This window comes from Thunnus albacares, chromosome 15 (assembly GCF_914725855.1).
Source record: "Thunnus albacares chromosome 15, fThuAlb1.1, whole genome shotgun sequence".
Taxonomy (NCBI): Eukaryota; Metazoa; Chordata; class Actinopteri; order Scombriformes; family Scombridae; genus Thunnus; species Thunnus albacares.
The window spans coordinates 15,891,766-15,913,890 of record NC_058120.1 but is presented as its reverse complement, the minus strand read 5'-3'; the positions used below and the strand labels follow the sequence as shown (position 1 = coordinate 15,913,890).

The 22,125-nt window shown below is 39.0% G+C and overlaps 2 protein-coding genes across 2 annotated transcripts; both read right to left on the bottom strand.

The window, feature by feature from the left end:
• Positions 1-820: 820 nt before the first annotated feature.
• Positions 821-12,586, bottom strand: znf292a (zinc finger protein 292a). The gene is made up of 8 exons (XM_044374757.1): positions 12,371-12,586; positions 10,316-10,470; positions 9,320-9,398; positions 8,889-9,024; positions 8,515-8,717; positions 8,011-8,147; positions 7,523-7,664; positions 821-7,409 (listed from the first exon to the last, which is right to left on the bottom strand). Exons 1-8 carry the CDS (start codon positions 12,518-12,520, stop codon positions 1,254-1,256), a joined length of 7,158 nt encoding a protein of 2,385 aa, XP_044230692.1. The 5' UTR covers positions 12,521-12,586; the 3' UTR covers positions 821-1,253.
• Positions 12,587-12,776: 190 nt separating this feature from the next.
• On the bottom strand, positions 12,777-14,993 carry cga (glycoprotein hormones, alpha polypeptide). Its single transcript, XM_044374769.1, has 4 exons — positions 14,909-14,993; positions 14,698-14,809; positions 14,221-14,405; positions 12,777-13,679 (listed from the first exon to the last, which is right to left on the bottom strand). The coding sequence occupies exons 1-4, from the start codon at positions 14,933-14,935 to the stop codon at positions 13,605-13,607; spliced, it is 399 nt and encodes a 132-aa protein (XP_044230704.1). The 5' UTR covers positions 14,936-14,993; the 3' UTR covers positions 12,777-13,604.
• Positions 14,994-22,125: the final 7,132 nt, after the last annotated feature.

Below are 22,125 nucleotides of genomic sequence, written 5' to 3'. Positions count from 1 at the left end.
CTCTCCTCGTGTGGGAGCAGAAATAGATGTAACAAGGTTATATTACATTAATTGGGATTTACAGGAGCCTTGCGTTAAGATATCCTCAGTAGATTTGTGAAAAGTATGTATAAGTTTTGATGTAAACTATGGAAATCAAAGCTTTCATCAGGGGACCAAATATTTTTCCTGCACAGCCTTATTTGGCCCTTTGGCCACTATTTTCCTACCACTGTTGTATATCATGTCAGGGACATCTGTTATGTTTTCCAAATTTTATATTTGTGATGATTTCAATTTGGAGTCCCTTCATACACGAATTTTATTGTAGATTTTATTGCAGGAATGTTTAAGGAAAAATTAAATTGTGTCATTTATTTTCATCCGAGTCCTCCAAATTAGTACCTTGTGCAGTAAACAAGGACATTCATTTAGGTGACCTTGCTCTCTAAGCCTTTTTCACAAGACTCATAACACTAGTGATCTATTCAAGTGTCCCACAGTGTGACAGCAAGGCAGCATTAATCAGGACCCTGAAACTGAAGCAGCTAAATGAAATTGGGCCATTTTTAATTTAATTATTTACATTATGCTTGTCCTGCTGCGAGTTTTGGCTTATTAATTTGTCTGAAATGTATCTATGTTCAGCTAGACGTATGACAAGCTGGTCTACTTTCCAGAAGAAAATTAAGATAACCTATCAATATTTAACCAACTGTATCCTGTTGCAGAGGACAGTGCATGAGAAAAAACTGTCTGTACAAGTTTACTGTACTGTTAAGTAAAGTAAAAGTCAGATACCAGAAAACAAACTTGACACAAAAAATATCAGTTGACAATATTTTACAAAAAGAACCAGTAACATTTTATTGAACACTTTGTGGAAGACATGTAAATATTACAGATAGGTCTACTAGTGTTGAAAAAGGATGAAATAAATACAAACAGAACTTGAAATCCCATAGGGATATATAAAAACAGTTTTTCTTTAAAAGTCTCCATTTAGCAAAAGAAAAAAAAAACATCTTCAGTACTAAGCATAAATACAAACATGTTTCTAAAATCTATGCCCTATAGATTACCTGGTTATTATAACTAACATACATACTTAAAATCATCCAAGACATTTTTCAATAAGTACAAAATAGGCCATTTCATCGTTAACTGTGACCATTACTGTTAACAGTTGGAAATCTGATGCATTAACAAACAAACCATTCTGCAGCATACTTCTCAAATCCTGAGTGAGATTGAGTTGAAAAGAAAGTATCGGGCTATGATCCGCTATAAAGCCACTTTTTTATTATGACTATGGGCCTCATATCTTGTAGCTGCTTTAGCAAAAGATCAGCACCGTCTGAAAATGTTTTATCCATGACAATCTTGACATTGCTCACTGATTTTAGATTAAGGGGATTTCTGAAGTCGACAAGATTTTCACAACCTCTAAAATCATCAGTTATTTTAGTTTTCACTGCAGATTTCTGTTTGTGAGTTTGTTGTCTTTTGGACGGCAGTTCGGCACTAGATTTGTCGTTTAGTTTCCGTTTGGAAGAGTGGGTTGACTCTGAGGTTTCCAAGAACTTAAGGAAAGAGTCCTCAAGTCCTAAAGGTTTGAAAGACCCTGGCATAACCCCGTCATCTCGTTGTTCTTGGGCTGTAGGGGTACCAGGATTTGAGTTCTCTCTTGAACTGTTAACAGTCGTACGATTCCTAAGGGTCTGCATCCTCTCTGGACAAGCTGGTGTAGGATGTGCAGGTTTTCTGGGACGGCCCCTTTTGGTTCCCCCTTCTGTCCCAGTGGAAGCTTGAGATTCTGCACTGTCGTCGTTGGACAGCTTGCTGTCCTCTTGGCCTATTCTATCCACCAGCTCATCTGTTTTCTGGTCACTGGACTTTTCACCATCTTCTGGCTCCGTCTCCTCAGAGGATGTACTTGACGCGCCCTCCGATTTGTTTGCATCTTTAAATCTGGCACGTGAGTACTTTTTGCAGAATATGAACTGACTTCTCTGGTCTTCAATGTAACGCTCTGTGAGGCCATGAGTGGTGTAATGCTTAAATATATTTCTTTCAGCCTGCTCCACTGCATCACAGCCTATTATCATGCATGGATACTGCAAGGCAAACTTCTTAGTGCACATGGCTGATGCTTCATCGTGGGATTTTAGTGTAGGTTTCCCAAAACTAGTCCAATGCTCAATGGACTTCCCATCTTTCTTTTTAGTGTTTTTCTTCTTCACTTTGAATTTGTTTTCAACATTTTCTTTCCCGTTGTTAAGCCCCGGGAAGAGCCCCACTGACTTAGTCCTTCTTCCGTCACTTGCTTTCGGATCATAAACATAATCATGCTTTTTAATCAGGTGACGGAGGAGGTTTGATTTCGTAGAGTAAACACGGTCACATTGCTCATACTCGCACCTGAAAGTGGTATCGACTGAGCCGCTCTCAGAGATGGCAATTTCCTTGTGGTAATTCTTAATGTGCTCTATGTACTTCTCCACAGAATTGAAGGGGAGAGCGCATTCTGGCCGGTCACAGTTGAAAGTCCCTATGGACATGCTCGCCATCATGGCGGTGGCTTTGTCACGGGTAAACTTGTGAAGTAAGAGGTAATGCTGCACTAACCTTGTGATTCCCATGAACACCCTTGAACAGTTTTTCACTTGACACCTGACTTCATTATCTTTACTTATGCTCTGATTGCTCTCTGGTCCATTTTTAACACTAGTCTTTTCAACATCTGGTTCAGCTTTGCTTGGGGGCAGGGATGCCTGATGCATGGCTCTGTAATGGAGAATCAAATTTTGCTGGATGGTAAATGCAGCAGTGCATCCTTCATGAACACAGCGATATGGTCTGTATGGACTGTAGGCGTTGTCTGTGTCACACATCTTGAGCCCTAGTCGTTTCTGAAGTTTCTTCTGGGATTCATCCTTTGTTGGCGTGTTTTTGGAGCTGCCGGGTTTTTCTGGGGAGGATGAAGCAGATGCAGTAGGAGGGCTAGACTTTGGACTTTTACTTAATAATGCATCTGCTCTTCCTCGCTGCTCCTTTGATGCCCCAACTGGACTGAGTTTCTTTTTTAAGTTGGATTTCTGTTTCACATCTGGACTCTTGTTTATGACAGCCACTTTATGTTGCTCTGGGGAGTTCTCAGGAACTTTCTCAGGTGCCACCTCGCCGAATGGCCTATCATTCATATAGCTTTGAGGTGACGGTAGCTGTGTAACAGTTGATACCGCATGTGTGAAGCTCTCTTTTACTACATCTCCTGGTGAAGTAACATGAGGAACTTCTGGATTGTTCTCACTATCTGTTTGAGGTGCAATTGCAATGTCAAATGGTTCTTGCTTTATAGCAGGTAATACAGCTGCAGATTGTGTCGTGCGATTGGCATTGGCATCAGTGGTTGCACGGCTAATAAACACATCCTCTTTGTTTAGCCTAAATGCACGCCTATTTCGAGCACTGATCCTAAGCTTCTGCATTTCCGTCTTTGACAAACGGTGGACTTTTTCATAGTGAATTCTCAACCCAGTTGTTCTCGTAAACGTTTTTGGGCAAATCTGACAAGGATATGGAGACAGTTTGCATGGGGTTCTTTTTAGTTCTTCTATCATCTCATTTGAGTAATCATGCATTTTACTCAAGTGTCTGAATAATGCCTCCTTTGTCATGAATGAGTACTCACAATCATCCTGGTCGCATTTAAAAGGTTTAGGTACCTTTTCAGGGGGCTTGTCGTCAATTTTGCTCAGTATCTTACTTTTTTCAATGTCAGAAGTTGTATCACAATGACTGACTTTTTGTTCTAAGGACAGATTACTCCGCATCTTCTCTTGCGCAGCCTCAATCAAATCCAGCCTTTGGAAGGCATGGGAAATTTCCATCAAGTGATCCTCTTGATAAGGTACAGTGAGGGCTGGATAAGCCAACTCTGCTGCCTTCTCTTGCTGGTTTTCTGGGGCACCAGAGAAGGAGTTTGAGTAATCTATTATATTTGTATATTGGGGTTCCTGTTTCAACACCATAGGTGAAGTCAGAGTAGTCAAGCTACAAGACTCTTGAGAAAAATCACCATTTGACGTATTGTATGTTGCTCCATTAGTGTCAGGGACATGAGGGTCATTAAGAAAATCAAGAAATGATGTTGGCAAATCTGCCGTCAGGTCAATTTCATCTAATGGCCTACACTGTGAGCGTTTGGATAGGTGACCTCCCAGAGACTTTGTGCTTGTGAACTCTCTGAAGCATCTCCTACAGATAACCTTGCCATCCTTAATGATGGCTGGCCATTTGGTTCGCTTGCTTAACCTGCTGCGTTTTCCTTTTTGAGGGTCAGGGTCAACGCCCTTTTCATCTGAGGGGGTGGCCTCGCATTCAGCATTAGCACAGTCCTCGTCGTAAGGAAAATCAGTGTTGATGACACTCTGTGGAGTAAGCATGCCATCCACAGCATTTTCCATCTGTTCATAACCAGGAGTTTGGATGTTTTCTGTTTTAATTAATTCAGTTGTAGCTTTTAAAGCAACTTGGGCCTCTGGGCTCAGACATTTCAAAGGAATATCAACTGATGAGCTCTGAGTGGGACAAGAGTTTTCACTCTGAGCATATGGAGTGTGGTAACCTCCTTCAGGTAGGCTCTCAATTGTTGAGATACTGTTTCCATTATCCAACTGTCCTGTCGTACTTGCACTGCCTTTTCTCACATTTACACTGTCTCCACTGCCCTCTGGAGGCATTAGTCCATACTGATGCCCTCCATTATGCATTTGCCCTCCATTGTCAAGCATCAAAGAACTGGACACATATTGAGACATCAAACTCGAATCTGAAGGAGCGTTAGACATAGAAGGACCATGTATAGCTGCCATTGAATGATCTCTTTCAGATGGGAGAGACGCTGATGTTTGATAAGGGTCTGCCTGCCATTGAGGATAGCTGCGGGAGGGGTACTCATTCATGTTGAAGGCATCTGGATAGCAGTTGTTGATAGGAGGTGAAGACCAAGACTGGGACATGTCTGACTGCATTAGTCCACTGGAACTGTTTGGGCTTCCCCATGACGGGTACAGTGTGGGGTTCACCATTGGAGTGATAGGCACAGGCTCCATTGAGCTAGGATAACATTGGGCATGTGAGGCTGAACATCCCACTGGGTAATCCATTTGCTGCATCCCGGGTTTGTTGCATAGTTGTCCCGACTGATCTGACGGCCTGTTCACCGGATTCTGGGACAGATTGGGTGAAGCTGGTCCAACTGGGGCCTTTTTTGCTGTAATTTTGGCCACTTTGTTATATTTCTTTGCCAATTTCCAGTCCTCAAATATTTCAGGGTGTTGCTTCTTCACATGCCTGGATAGACTTTTGTTTGTACTGTATGCCCGTGTACAGACATTATATGGGCAGCAGTGCAGGTTCTCTTCATTGCCAGTTACAGCAGGCGTGCTGGAGGGATATCCTTGTAGTGAGCAAGGAATTTCTGTCTTGATTTGAGATGGAGAAATGATTTGTGGTATCGCTTTCTGAAATTCATTGGCTTGCACATTATTATGCCCCTCTCCCTGTGGACTTACTACAGGATTTGTAGCATTAGGTACAGGATATACGGGAGGAATCTCACCTTGCCCTGCCACATCATGGTGCGTATCTGGAGCCTCTGGTGCTGGTTCCATATCAGCTGGTACTGGAGTGGGGTTTGTCAGTGGAGTGTAACATTTCTCTGGTTCTTTCATTTCAAGATCTCCCACAGAATTCAGCATACTTTCAATTGAGTGTTTCACTCTTAGAGGACCAGGTTCTTTAGAACACTCAGGTGATCTGCAAGGTGATGTGCTTGCCTTCGATGCTTCGTTCATATATACATCTGTATTAATCCTCTCAAAGCAATCAACAGCAGAACACATATCGTCTTTGCTCGGGGCACTCGCAAGTGTTGGTTCAACGTTTGGAGTGACGGGAGGGTTTTGATTTGTGATGGGCAAATTGTTAACTGCATCATTTGTAGCGTGATTCTCTTGATGAGACAAGAATTGGGACTGTGAGTAGAATATTTTACCACAGTTATCCGTTTGGCAGGTGTAAGTAAGGTAATGCTGAGCCTCGTGATCATACAAAAGGTAGGCCTCACTGAAAACTTTGCCGCAGTTAGGGAACATGCATTGTGCCTTAAACTCTGGGTGTGTTTTTCTATGCATGAGAAGTTCAGAATTGGAATTAAAGTTGGCCTTGCAATCCAATTGTATACAGATGTATGGTTTTGTGCCACAGTGCATCTGCAAATGATCATTAAGATGTCTGACATTAACAAACTGCCGTCTGCAATACTGGCACACTACTTTCTGTTTTTGTATCTCTAAAAACCTCATGGCCTCTTCGTCGTTTTTGTGTGATCGGACATGAGCCATGAGGTTACGGAAAAACTTGAAAGCCTTGGAACAGTTTTTTACAGGGCAGAAACAGTCTTGACTTATTTGTGTGTCAGATGTAGTTTGTTCTATCTTAACAGGAGCTGTGTTTACTGATTGGTTGCCAATTTGAGATTCAATTTTAACAGGACTAATGTTTGTCTTGGCAGCAACTTTTGCATTTTTTGATGGGCTTTTAGGGGACTGAGGTGGTTTGGTTACCTTCCTAGCAGCTTTCATTGCAGCCAGTCTCTCTTTGCAAGATTGCTTTACATGTGATGCTACATGTGGCTCTAAAACCTCCCTACTTTCAAAACTGTCAGCACAAATTGGACAAAGATACACTCCGTCTTTGAAATGCTTCTGAGCATGCCGAACAATTCTGTGACCCAAGAACTCTTTGTCACACAAAACACAATATTGCATGTAGGCTCGCCAATTTCTGAACCGAGCAGACACAAATCCCTGCTCCCTAAGTTTTTTAGCCTCTCTGTTTTTTTCTCTCTCATCTGTGATTTCATTGAGTTCATTTGTAGTGGTTAACAGAAAATCCTCCAGGTCTCTGTATTCAGGGATCTTGCCAAGTGCACTTTCCACCTCTTGTTCATCTGTGTCATTGAGTGTGTCAATAGATGACACAATAGCTGCCTCCTCACCCATCAGTGCCAAGCAATTGCGTTTCAGTGTTTTCCAGTCCCAGAACTCTGGATCAAAAGGCCACTGTGTCTTCAAGGCCAGCAGTAACTCGCAGCGTAAAGAATTGGGCACTGGTAGACTCCCATCCTCCTCGGGCTTTTGGTCAGGTTCGTTGTAAAGTGACTCTACAGCATAATACGAGTCAACCGTGGGCTGGAGGAGGAACTCAGTCAGCTGGCATGCACGCTTAACTTCTAGATCAGTTGGCAAGAGGCAGGAAATAGTCTTGCAGATGGTAGACTTGCTATCCTTATGGTCGCTGGAGGTCATTTTCAGAGCTTGAATGCACATTTCCACGCACACTGGAAGCCCCACCTCTCCAACCTGAAGAAATAAAAAAGGTAACATAAATTCAAAGGATTCTGAGGTCATTTTGGTGTGGATTATAATGTTTAATGGTTCTACTATCAGCTTGAAATTTGTAGACTTTTTATTACCTCATTTTGGATGACTTTGATGAGAAATAGAATGTGACAGACACTTCTGCAGAGAAGAGCCATCTCTTTGCTGTGGCTGAGAAACGAATCAGCTGACGACTCTAAACGCATGAGTAGCTTACTCCAGAACAATGTGAGTTCCCTGGAAAAGATCACGAACAGAGCTGTTAAAGACTTTGACATTAAAAAGGTAAATATAGTTAATTCAGATCACAGATAACCACAAAACTAAACCATTCTTTCACAGTTGGACTATTTACCTTCAAATATTAAGAGACATGGTTGTTAAAACAAACAGTCGGGATCTGCAATAATGCTCAACAGAGCATGGATCTTTGTGCTTGTGACACTGTGTGTACATGTTTATTACAGTGATTGCTTCAAGTTCAATTTCATAATAAATAACTTGTCCCCTGACAACTTGATTGGCAAGAGTACTTTTGTAAGTGTTTTAAGAGTATTTTGCTGAAACAAACATCAACACTTACCAGGCACAGTAAACATCTCCTTGGAGAAGCTGTCGCTTGAGAAAGGCAGAACATAAGCAGAGCGCTCCTTTCTCATCTCCCTCTGACTCCAAGTTGCAAATCATTTCAAGAGCATCTTTACAGTCTATTGATGATATCTATTGGAGAGAAAGATAGAAATAATCAAATCATCAATCAGTTTAAATGGAATCGAATTAATATCTGTCACTTAGGACCTGTGATTATTGAGCAACTACTGGGTTTTGTTTGTTGGGTTCCCTTTCAGTAGGGATATGGAAAAACAATTAATTTTGAGTTCCATTTGTATTACTGAAGCATTTGACTTGAAAGTACATTGTAATGACAATATAATGTTACACTAAAAGATGGCCTCAGTTCAAGATTACTGATAGGAGATTTGCAGAGAAAAAGATCTGTTGCTTCAGAAGCACAGCGCTCATTCAAGTGTTGAATTTAATGACTTTGTATGTACAAAGAACAATGATGTTTTGTGTCATTTCTTACTTCATCCATTAGCTGCTCTTGACTTTTGGTCATGCAGATGCAGAGCAAGTAGGTTTGTTTGAAGTTCCCTTTTCCTTCATATCCCGGATATTCTGAGCACATCTTTGCAAGGACAGCAGCTTTATCAACACTGTCCACTTTGATAAGGTGCTTTATTCGCATATTTAGAAGTGTGGGACCTTCCAACTCAAGATACTCATGAACTAAATAAGAAAAAAAGCAGAAGACAGACACAAGAGTTGAGAGACTACAGATGAGAGACAATGAACGATTACTATTAACACTGAACAACAGTAATTTCATGAAACTTCAGCTTTAAAAGTTAGTGTTACGTGTCTCCAAAACAATATACTTGTAAACAAGTGAGAACTTACCTTGCTCAGTTTGAGGGATTGTATTGGACAGGATGCTGCTTAGTGTGGTGTTGGACCAGACGCCATCCTGCTGTGCCAGAACTGAAAGCAGGCGAAGCTGTGTGCTCCCACTTTCCTGCAAAAGGCTGTGTGCCAACTGCAAAAGAAGACAAATAAATGTGTAATAATTAAATTAGTAAAACTTAATTGAAAATGCTGAGCCCACACAGTCAAGAGTATGAAATAACTGTTATAGTAATTAGAGTTTACATTTTTCAATGTAATTTTTGTTCAGAGAACCATTTCAAACAAACATTTTCGTCCATATTTTCATTTCTTCTCAAAGCTGAGCTAAACCAAATGCAATCTAATTACTTAAGACCTTCTCGTTGTGTGTCACTGGAAAAATAAGCAACAAAAAAAAGTCTACTAACAGCCGTGGGGATACTGACCTTCATGGAGGACTGAAACTCCTCCCATAAGGCACCAGGGACATGCTGGGGCAGTAAGAGTACCAGCTCTGCACAGCTCCTGTGAATCCAACACAGTCATTTGTTAAAACCACATTTAGGTCACACACTCCACAAATTAAGGGTAACCATACAAGAATAACTTCACAAAGTGTGGTGCTGTAAAGTCAGTTTTGCTTTTTTGGAAACATAATGGAGATGATGAACAGGAAAAATGGGAGGTGTAAATCAGCAGTAGTGACTTCAGTTACATGGATCAAAAAAAGTGTTCACTCACAACTGTCTTTTTTTTAAATCTGGTAGCAATAGAAAATAATAATGTTCAGAATGGCCAGATCAATCACTGTAATCCATAACTGTTCCTTGACATTAATAATTGTTGTATGCCTCTGATTCATTTCATTTTGTGTACATGCTGCATCTCCATGTGCCAAGTATACTCTGCAGCTCAGCCCAAATATGTCGAAGCTCCACAAGAGGTAGCCTACATTTTTATTCCGTATTATAGCCTCAAGGACTTTGCCTTCATAACTACTTGAAGTGCACATTGTGTGAATAGCTGAGAAGTTCTTGGAGATTGTTTGAGGAGTATTTCCAAACTTTTCGTATCAACATCTCCTTGTGGATTTTGGGTGGGTTTTGTTTTATTCTTTTTGTCAAATATTGTGCATCTTGCATGTAATAACTAAATACACCACTGTCTGTCTTGGCAATCACTGATGAGGAATACACTCAAAACTACAACAGTGAAAGTGAAAGGTCAACAAACAAACCTATGACTCATTCTTTGCCACTTTTACTTTAACATTAAAAACAGACTTCATGTTTTTTCCCAACATACAACTTTTATGTTATTACTGTATAACACACATTAGAGATCACGGTATTACACAGACGCCGTTTGATGGAATACGAAAAATAATAAACGAGTAAAGAAAACTAATTTCAAGAGACAACCATATCAGAGTTTCTACTCACAGTGCTAACTTTTCAAGTAGGAGTTGCACGTTTTCACATTCGGAGGAGAGACAGGAGGCGGCGTTAGCAAAGCTGAGGATGGCCACAGTGTAGACCTCCAGCAAAGGCAGTGGATCCTCATCAGTTTTCCAACGGCCGGCATGTTCCACAAGGACCTGGATAAAAACATTAAACATAACACTAAAATACTAAACTTAGAAAAAGGCCATCGACTTATTTTAAGGCAGAAAAAGTTAAGCCAAAGCCAGCCGCTGATTTGGCAAATTCCCTTTTTGTTAAGTTTGGAAAAACAAAAACTATGTACATACACCACAAATATTTTTACTTTTACAATAGGAATCATCGATTAATCGTCATTAATCAAGCAAAAATGCAGAACATTCTTTTCCCACATATTAGGATTTGCATATTACGATCTGTTTTATATAGTTGTAAAGTTGAATTTTCTTTGTGTTTCTCAGTAACTTTCTATATAAAAACAACCAATTTGGAGACATCACTTTTGATGCAATTGTGATTTTCATCTTTGTAAAATATTTATTTGTACTTTCTATAGCTCAGTACACCAAAGAGTTGTATGAATGTAATTACATATAAATGAACTATTTTTAGTGATGCCCCTTTATCAATAACATAGACCAAGTACATTTTGGCTTAACCAGTAAAAGACAACAAGTAAGCTTCATAATTATGACTGCTGACAGTATCAAAATCAAAACAATGTACATTATAAGTACATTTGTCTGTACTAGAACTGAATACAAACGTGTAATAGCACATTAGGACCAATGTACATTTTGAAGACTTTTCAGCTGGCGGTTGTCTTTAATTTCAAAAAGTCACTACTAATCTTTGGATGACGGAAAAACTATATATAATGCAATCACAAACTATAAAGAACAAAGAAAGCACATTTTGATAAATATTTATAACGTTATTATATACTAATTACATAAATAAGTTATAGAGCATCTAAGACAACAAAGCACCAATGTTATATGTGGTTCTGCAAAGAAAACCTTTTTTTATCCTCCCTCCTTTTTCAAACAAATCTCTGCCACAACTGAGCTGCACACAGTCCGAGGCTCGTCCCTGTTTTTTTTTTTTTTTTCTTTTTCCAAATAACTTTTAAGTTGCATGAATTCCCCTCTGCCGGGTAATGTGGGACAGAAACAAACTATATGATCTCACACGAACTGGCTGTAATATAAGTCATCTTTGCAGTATCGCCGAGATTATCAGGTAAATGGAGACCTCGCATGATATTTACGTGGTCTGGGCAAATTAATGAAGAGGATGTGTAATGGAGTCATTGGCCACTGCCTCACTTTCCCTTTTTGAATCACAGTCTCTGCCAGCTGCAGGCAGATCCGCGTCTATAATACTGACATCTGTTTACCATCCTTTACTGGCGATGGTTATATGACTATAATGAACATCTCCGCTGATGTGCTTAGCTGGATTAATTAGTGCAAACGGCCTGGGCTAGCACCTTGGAAAAAAAAACCATTGACCTGCCCGTACAATGAAGCAGCTTCACAAAAGTAACCCATTTTTACACCAAGCAAAAACCTAAACAGGCGCGGAGATGCAGTGTTGAGACGTTTGAGTATTTTCTGCAGCTGGTACAGTCGTATATTTCGGTGCATATTATCGCCCAGTAAAATCTCGCTAACGTAGCTATCCATTTTTTGCACAGCACGACCACTGCACAGGACAGGGGGACCCTGCATACCAGCTAGCAACATTCATCTGCTATTAGCTATCTGGCCTGGAAAATACGAGTAATGCATGCACAGTGCGCACACAGCAGCGTGACTTCCCGCCGCGTGGATAGTCAGACTTTGCAAATAAGTACACGCCACGGACAAACATCATTGCGAGAATGGCTGAAAACCACGGAGGACTTTTTTTTCCCCATCTTGAAATGCCAGGCTAGCTAGTCAGCTAGCCCCCTTAGCTACATTGTTGTAGCAAACGTAGACGCGCATCCTCGGCCAGGAAGCCAGAGGGGCTGCAGGCTGCCCGGGATGAGCAGCAGGAGAACAGGCTAACCTGGCAAAACTCCTGGCAGAAATGCAGAGAGGCGTCCAGCGGAGACTGCGAGCTCTCTTTCAGAACTGTGGTCAAACCCTGGAACCGCTCTCGGAGCTCCTCGATAGCTTTCCGTGTGTCATATTCCTTCTCTGTCTCCCCCTCCGCCATCTTCACAACAATCACGACCGCGTACGCACAGATGTTACGCTGCTAGACTCGCACGCGCACGCATTTGGGGGGGAGGGGGGGAAGTGGGGGTAAAATATTAAATGTGTGCCCAACACACCCCTCATGTACACACCCCTCATGTCAACAAAGCATCTATGACACAAAATCACACTGTGCACACAAGCTGGACGTGATATGTTTGTTCATCAGCTACAGTCTCAGGATGATTGGATTCCTCGATGAATACATGCAAAGATACTGCAGGTAAGCTATGACCTCCAGGCAGTGATCATCATCAGAAAAAAACACCACCAACATGCACCAAATATGTTATATTCTCACTAAAGTTTTAATTCATCTCTCATACCCCCTCCCCCTATGGAAAGATTTCACCTCCCTCCAGGGTGGTGGGAGTGCAGAGTCAGCCCTGATTCAGTGTGACTTGCTCAGGGACACTTCAGAAGGACAGATGTTCGTTCACTGACAGGGGATCACGCAGCTGAAAGACTCTTTTTCTGATAAACCACCTGATCTAACATGTAATGTACGGCATGTTACTCTATAAGTGACATAAAAGTGTTATTATTACATTTCTAAATTATGAAGAGGATAAAAAACTTTCAAAAGAGTGATGCTGAAATATCACCTACATCTGTTACTGTATTGAACTATGATGTGCACTATAGTATGTAGACTCAATGAAGTTTTATTTAGCCTCAGAGGATGGAACTTATTTTACACAAAGTGATTTACAAGTAATGTAATGTATGGAGTGCTCCACACACACACACACACACACACACACACACACACACACACACACACACACACCACACCACACCACACATTTATGAAAAAGACAAAATCTGGGTGCACATTTTAATTGCTTTTCAATTTACAATTAATCATATGCATCTACCAATGCCAAAATATAGTCTAATTACACATCACAGACACAGAATTGCTCCAAAAATACTATCTTGCGACATGTTAATTTCAAAACAGAAAAGAGCTTGAGCACATTAAAAGAAACACCATTCGTTGCCAAGATGAGCACTGCAGAATGACACCCCTCGCCCATCTGTCATATCTTGTGAAAATAGCAGGTGCTGCAGTGGCAATCCGTATGGTTTCTCACCCTTATGCCGGCCACTTCCGTCTGAAAGAGGAACACATGAGGAGGAAACCACGAGAGCATACATTAAAGTCAAGTCAGTTAACAGCAGCATATTAATGTTTCGTATATGTATGATACAAACACAGTGTGAGGGGTTGAAATGTCTGCACAAATGTCTGAATATTTTTGAAACAAAAGAATCCAGGATTGAAACAAAATACAAAGAACAGTACATTAAAACCACTGAGTTGACATTACCAAATCCATGGAAATCTCCCAAAACTAAACTGAACATGAATGAAATTGAAACTAATGAATCTGAAACTATAACAATATTTCAGACTATTTCCAAACTGGAGCAGACATTGGGAAAGATTTAGTCAACTTATAGTTTCCTATCAATACAGGATTTTTTTAGGACATTTTAGCCTTCATTGACAGCAATACTAGAAACAATCAGGAAACAATGGAAACAAATGTCCCCAGCCAGACTCAAACCAGCATCTTGACCATTATTTGATTTCAACCTTACGATAACCTAGTAACCAAGTATGACTGACATTTAACTTGTGTGTACCTTTACCTCATAGCTGTGCTTTGCCACACAGCACGTTGCCTCTGAGGTGATGTTCTTTGGGATTGTCATTGTCTTCATGGCCTTGAGTGGCGTAGGGAAGGCTCTGGAGAAGCAGCAGCCCATGCACTGATAGATCGGACGATCCCTTGAGAAAACGTTGTTCTTTTTCAGTGTGCATTCCTCACAGCCCACTTAAGAAGGATAATAGAAGTTATACAATCAGAATCAGGCATTACTAATTGTGACAGTTTGTGAAAGCGTGCCAGCAACATTTGAGATCTGAAATTAAAAGCAAAGTGTACCATCTTTGTAAAGATTGCAATAAATACTGGCAGATTGTGCTAATTTACTAAAATAAATCATTGGTTTCAGCTTGTTTCATTAGGCTCTGACCATTTACATTTCATGTGTAATATAAATATGATTTTTCTGAAAGAGGCTGATGCAATACACACAAATATTTCTATTATAAACAAATCTTACTGTTTGATAAGTCAACATTGGGGTAAGAATCAGCTAGGTAAAGAAGAAAAGACAACAGAAGAAGAGACAGTCCAGCTGATTTCACTGAGCCCATCGTGGTTGCAGCAGTCACCTGATAACATAGAGACAAAAGAAAATAAACGGTCATTGAACAAGCTATTAAATCAAAGCGCTGTCAATAAGTAAGTCATACCTGGAGAAGCAGTCTTACCATGTTGAGAGAAAGTTTCCCCTTCATTGTGCCTCAGCGCAGGATGGCTCTCTGCGTCAGTCCGTCTCATTTTATACCTGCGTCCCTCAGTCCACGGCTACACCTTCCTGGATTAAGTGAAACCTACCAACCTTATCAATGATCTCACTGACTCACTGACCAATTTGCTAACTTTCTCATAATCCCTTTAAAGCACAAAATGATAAGAACAAACCATGGACAGTCAATTTCCGCTGTCCTTCCATCCTGACTATGAATGCTAGGATTAATCCCTGGGTTTTTGTTACTTGGTAACTGGTGGTTGTTATTATTTGTCATGTCACAGCAAAGAGGGGGTCATTAGTTTAGGATTTTCTTGGTCATTTTTGGTTTACTGCAGTCAGGGTATTAATACAGGCAGTATGTTTCTCAGTAAGTGCTCTGTTTGAGTTTCTGAATAATGAAGAGCATACAATGTGGGGAAAAAAAGTGATGCTGAAATATCATTTCTTAAAGCAAATTTAATGTTCCTCATATTCTTTAACATTTAAACAAATAGTTCAAGACTTCAGATGTTTTACCTTGACTGGATATGATGATTTCTCCTCCATTTTCAAACATGCATCAGTCAACCACACTTTTCATTGATTTTGTGACATATTCCAGTTGTGAGGGCCATTGTCACATTAATTGAATGAATTAAATAAAGGATTCAAGAGTATCCATAACATAATCTACCTGCATACACACAGTATGTATTAATTACTATATTAATGCAGTAACTTCATATTAGGCATACTGGATTGCTAACATATGGTATATTAGTTTTTAAAATGAGGAATTCCCTAAAATAACAATAATGATAAAAATCTAAATAAGCTTGAATTCTATTTTCAGTTGATATATTGAGGAACTCCTTGTTTCAGTGCCATGGCTCCTTAAAAACCGGAGGAAGGATGGATGGAAGTTGTTATGAATAAATGGAAAGATATCTGATAGTCGTTAAGGAGTATCCATCAGTCCACCTCCAACATCTGAAATGTCAAGGATTAATATGAATTTTTGGGGGATTTTTTGTCTGTCTATTTACTTTAGTACCCATGTGCTGTGTCCTTGGTTGTGCTGGTAATAAATCCTTGGCCTAAGACTCGTAATTCAGTAAGTGTAGAGGATGAGATTACCTCACTGACTGAGATTTTACTGCTGCTTTTTCTTTTTTGGCTTGTATTATAGCATTTGTACCCTTCTTTGCAAAATTGTAACCTTGCAAGAACCTTATAATACTTGCTCCTGATTGTCATTTCTGTTGATATGCATTCTAAAGTCATACTGTATGTATTTAATCTCAAAACTGTGCCCCCAAAATATAGTGAAAACACTAGAAACATTATTTGAGTACATCCATGTGTACTGTAAGCATAAAAACATAATCTCTGACTTAAACTGATATAAATAGTAACATCACTTCTCTCAATGTCTGACGGGTTTTTTTTTTATCCTATCATGGTTATTTTCTGGGTTTCCTATTTAGAATCAGACTTTGCTGCTATTTGAAGCAGTGCTTGAAATCATCATGGAGTGAATTGGAGAGTCAGTTGGTGTATCTGAGCTGGAAGAGTTTTTTTCAGTTTTATTAATTTGAAAAAATAATGTGAAACAAGCTATAAATGTACATACACTGTAAACAGGAACGAAACAAAAACCACAAAAAAACAGCGTAAAATCCATCGAGATTAGAACAAAAATGCCACATTTCTTTGGATAACAGATGAGATGAGATGTTTAAGAGGCACACCTGAAATGAGGGATATTTTTTTTTATTGAAAAAAGTCAACCATGTGAATATAGAAGCACAGAGGATTAGTTCTAGGACGTGTAACTTTCTGCTCACTTGACATCTTCATTCTCTTGTTTGCCTGCTTTCTCAGTCTCCTGATTTATAAAACAAGGAGTGGTGCTGAGTTTATGTTCTGCACGTAGCAAGGCCAGATGCTCAGACTCATGATTAGTGTAAGTAAACCTGCATTATCTTGACGCTGCCTGTTTTCCATTGTACTGTCGACTCTCTCCTCATTGCTCAGGCCGGACGAGGATAAGGACCACAGGGATGAAGAAAGCCCCAGACGGGGAGTAAATGGTGTAGCCTTCATGGTCACGTCGTACTTGATGAAACGCTGGTCAGATATAATCTCAGGGGCTCCAGGCTGTCACTGTTGCTGTAGAGGACAAAGTGGGGGGGAGACACAGGTCATGGCTCAGCCAAGCTTTACGCAACTCAAAGCCAAGAATCTCAGGATGGCATCACCAAGTTGGCCCCCAACAAGTCGTTCACACCAGTAGGCAAATGAAGTAGTCAGCTGAGGTCTGTAGTTTTTGCCTGTCATTGTAACCATTGGGAGCAATTTGGGGTTTAGTGTCTTGCTCAAGGACACTTTGACATGTGTTAAAGAGGAGTCGTAGACCTTGTTAGCCACAGCCGCCACTGAATTGAAGCAAAAAAATGAATAATGATGGAAAACACACAGCAAAACAGGCTAAAACATTCATTGAATGGACGATTTTCAACCAGCTCAGAACCACCACAACATGGAAGTCGTGTTTAGTGCAGATTTTCCTTGTTGTTGGTAAATGAACAATGGGATTTCATTTTACCATAGACAATGTATATTTTGTCTAATATACTAACCAGAACAAACCATGTATGCTTGTCTAGCAAATTTAAAAATGTTGCACTCCGGACCAGTGTAGCAATTCAGTAGTTCCCTGGTGTAATGTAATGTCAGTTATATCCTACTCGAGTCAAAATATGTATTTAATTGTATCATGTCTCCATGTTAAGGTCCTTTTATAATATCTAATTATATGTTGGGACTTTTTAAAGAGCAAATGAACACAATGTTCAGCTCAGTTAAGGTTTTTTTCCCTCAAAAGTAAAGTACCATTTTGATGGGATAGAACTGTAAAAGTATTTCACATCTTGCAGACATACACTCTTAACCTCTTGTATTGTAGACACCAACACAAGAATGGCACATTTGAAACATTAAAGAGGAATAAGAAGGACTAAAAGTGGACATAATGCTAAGTCGTTAAGGAGCCAGATCGTTTAGCCATCTGTGATCTGTGACATTGAAACAAGTATGGTTAGATCATAGCCCTTATCTCATTCATGAGTATGTGATGGAGCCATTAAAAATTGGCTGTACTGGTCATCAGGGGCTATAGATACAGATAAAATAAGCTATTGTATACACATAACAAAAAGTAACCCACAACTATATCAGCTTCATATGAAATACTACATTTAATCTTGCTCAGACCTTGTTCACTTCTGAAGTTCAGAGTGATTGCATCATCAAATATCAAAAGTGACTTTTTGTACCCTGCATTTTACTTGAGATTCTTGGCAACGATTATCTCTGGAAACACAGTTACTGGAACAGGCTCTGCTGGAACAATGAACAGTGTGGCAGGAAAATGCAACCATTGTTGCCATCCCATTCATGCCCATCAGGAGGCACTCGATTATCAATTTACAAACAAAACCAATTAAAAAATGTCCGTCAAATATAATGCTGACATGATATTGGATCTTTGTTTGACTTTTTTATGGAAGAATAAGGTTTCTTTTATAGTGCTACCGATACAGAATCACAGATTCTGCAGACAGTTTTGGCACATACCTTAAAACTTTCACAGTCTTGGCACCAGCTGCCTATTTCAGAACTGAATGTAATAGTATTTATTTTTCAAATCACCTGCCTTGCAACAGAATATCTCTGTGGGCTTAGGGTTTATTCTCTTGGGAGCCTTTAGATGCATGAGCAGTATACTTCATATCGTCCCATAAATTCAAAATGGACATTATTGGTAACTCCACCTGTAGAGTGTGTGGACAATTAGTCATTTAGCTAATTAGCAACATACTATTACTTAGCTAAAATTTGAGAGATTTGATTTTAAACTGTCTTTCTTTTGAAGATATTAATATTTTACCAATCATGTTTCTTTCTTAATACTTTGTTCACTTCAATATAGTCCTTTTTTGATCTTTTTGTTTAAGTAACTTGCATTTCTCTTTGTGAAACAAGTTGCAACACACCTCCCTTCAATGAAAAATGATAACTAATAGAAAAAAATGGGCCAAATTCCCAAAGAAGTCTTTCTCTAGCTGCTCTGAGATCCTGACCAGTATTTCTCAACAGCTGCATAAGTGATTCCTCAAAATCTTCCAGCCGTTACCATCCAGTTGTAAATACTCTATACCTGTGGGGGTTGTTGGAATCAGTCCCCAGTTAAAATTTTATTCTTTCAGCCATGAACCAAACATTAAGTCCATGATTCACCCAGTTGTGGTGAAAATAGCAGATAACCCGAACCCAAAGTCATACTCTGCATACTTAAGTTAGGACCAACATTGACACAACCATTATAATATATAATTACCTGATACCAAGGCATGAATTAACCTTGGACTGGACAAATAAGTGGACCCAAATTTGTTATATAAAAGGATACCACAAAGTTGGATTTGACCGATTTATGACTTTTGCACATTTTGCAATAAATACACACACTCAGTGAGACACTGAGGAAAAAATAACATTACTTTCTACTGCTACTTTGTCCGTTCTGCAACAAACACAGACACAAGTAGCTCATCTTTATTCTCATCTAATTTGAAAAGAAGGCATGATAACAAAAAACTATCCCTGTCATCGTGTTAAGAAGAATCTTTTTCAAACAGCAAAACACAAATCAGAGAAAATCTTTTCACTTTTGCTTAACACATCAACAAGGAACTCTCCAGTATGTCGGTATATCTCTGGGTATTCTTTTGTTCATGTAGCAGATCTGTGTTAAAACCATGAGAAGAGTGACACAGTGTGGTGGAAAGTGGGACTTGCCTCACTGTAGCACTTTGCTAAAATACTGAAAGGTATAAGTGTCTGAAGGTGCCACATATGTACTTTTAGATACAGCCTAAATATGTTTATGTTTATTTCCAACATGTAACAAATAAGTATAAAAATAAAACAAAAATAACAAATAAAATGAACAGTAAACATATACTGCAAACTCTCAATAAATAAATTCTCCTTAACAACATATATAAATATTACACGGAGTAGGAAGAAGTATACACTTATATGATCAACCCCTTCTTCATAATTCAAACAATTTACTCAATGTTTATCATATATACAACTCACACAACTACCCCAATGTTATTATGTAATACCCAAATATCCACCCAGTGTCAATCTGATATAATTTAGACAATTACCTAAATATTCATCCCACCAACCTTCCTCATCACTGTACCTCCCAAAAATTATTTTCTTGTACATATCCTTGGATTGATTTATATGTGGTCTTTGCTTGAGTTCTGTATCAAAAGCATTCCACAAATTACACATACTCTTCAGAGTACGAACACAATGTTTTTTGTTTTTTTTTAAATCAAACTTTCCTCTTAAATAACAACCCCCATCTCTGTCTAAGAACATTTTTTGTATGTTACCCAGATATAAAATGTTTCTTGCTTTATACATTATTTGTTCTGTCTTAAATTCTACAAGATCCATGAACTTCAAAGCATGTGACTTTAAAAACAGCTTGTTAGTGTGTTCACGATGTCCTACATTGTTAAATATCCTTATGGCTCTTTTTTTGTAGTATGCATAATGAGCGTAAGTTGCTTTTGTATGTGTTACCCCACACCTCCACACAGTAATTCAGATACAGTAATACAAGTGAACAATACAGAGTGTACAATGCTTTATGATCCAGAATGTGCCTTGTTTTTCCCAGAACTGCAACGCTCCTTGCCAACAAACATGGATGTGGATTGGCATTTGATGACATTTTGTCACAGAATACTCACCATCTGAAATGGTTATTATTATTATTATTAGCTATTAGTGGGCCTAGTAGTAGTAGTAGTAGTAGTAGTGGCAGTAGTAGTAGTAGTAGTAGTAGTAGTAGTAGTAGTTGTTGTTGTTGTTGTAGTAGTACAAGTAGTAGTAGTAGTAGTAGTAGTAGTAGTAGTAGTAGTAGTAGTAGTTGTAGTAGTAGTAGTAGTAGTAGTAGTTGTAGTAGTGATAGTCTACTGGGAATTGTAAGGTGCCCTTTCATAAATCCTCACTGCTTTCTCTGTTCTTTGCCCACTGAACCCAAAATGAATCATGACTGGGAGTCTGGGAACATTTTAAACTCAAACTGAAACTGCTTGTTGTTTCATGAAACTTTTATGGTATATTTGTTTGTGAGTTGTTTGTATTTCGTGCTGCTTTGCATATACTTTGTTGTTGAGTTTCGTGTAGTAATGTGTGCATCTGTATTGTAGAGCATTGTGCTAAAATGAGTATACATGTATTGAGTCTTGTGTTTTTTGCTAAAATGTGTGTGTATGTATTGTTGAGTCTTGTTCATATGTATTTTACTGTTGAGTTTTACGTATTTTAAAAGCCCACCTAGGGACGGACATTGCATACTAGCTTAGGCTATAAATGCTGTGGTACGTGGCATAAGTTCATGTCATATACTGTATTTGTCCCTGTACAAATACACATTAAATAATAGCAGAAGTACAGTATGTCCAGTATGTTATTGTCCCCAAAATGTCTTGTATATTGGATGTTTTTTTTAATGTTATGATTTTGTTTTATTTCTTTTTCTTGTGGTTGTATTGCTGATATGAATCTCTTGTCTTAGTATCATAAGTACCTCTGCCAATGTTTACCTCATTCAACAAAATGTTTTCTTTTATTTCATTTATTCAGTTATACATGTGAGGGTTTATGTATGTGTATTTTGTGTTGAAAATTCCACAAATAAATCCTATATATATATATATATATATATATATAGTAGAAGCAATAGGGCGGTGGTGGTAGCAGGGTTGTTGTAAATTATTTATAATTAATTAATTTCATTGTTATAATTCGTCATTTTATTTCATAATGATTTACTTTTGTATTAAGTTCAGTTCAGGTTTTGCTTCTGTAACTAATGGTTCCGCAGACTTTCATAGCTAAAACAACAGGAACCCCGTAGCGAAGCCCGTATAAAGCAGAAACTGTGCTGTTATCGTGACATTAGAAATTACTCATCATCAGTAAGTATGATGGATGCTGTGCCCGACCTGCTGCTCTACTGTAAAATGCATACAAGGCAAGCCCGTGCTGGGCTGTCCAAGAAACCCCATCGACGAGACAAAACTCGAGGCGTGAACG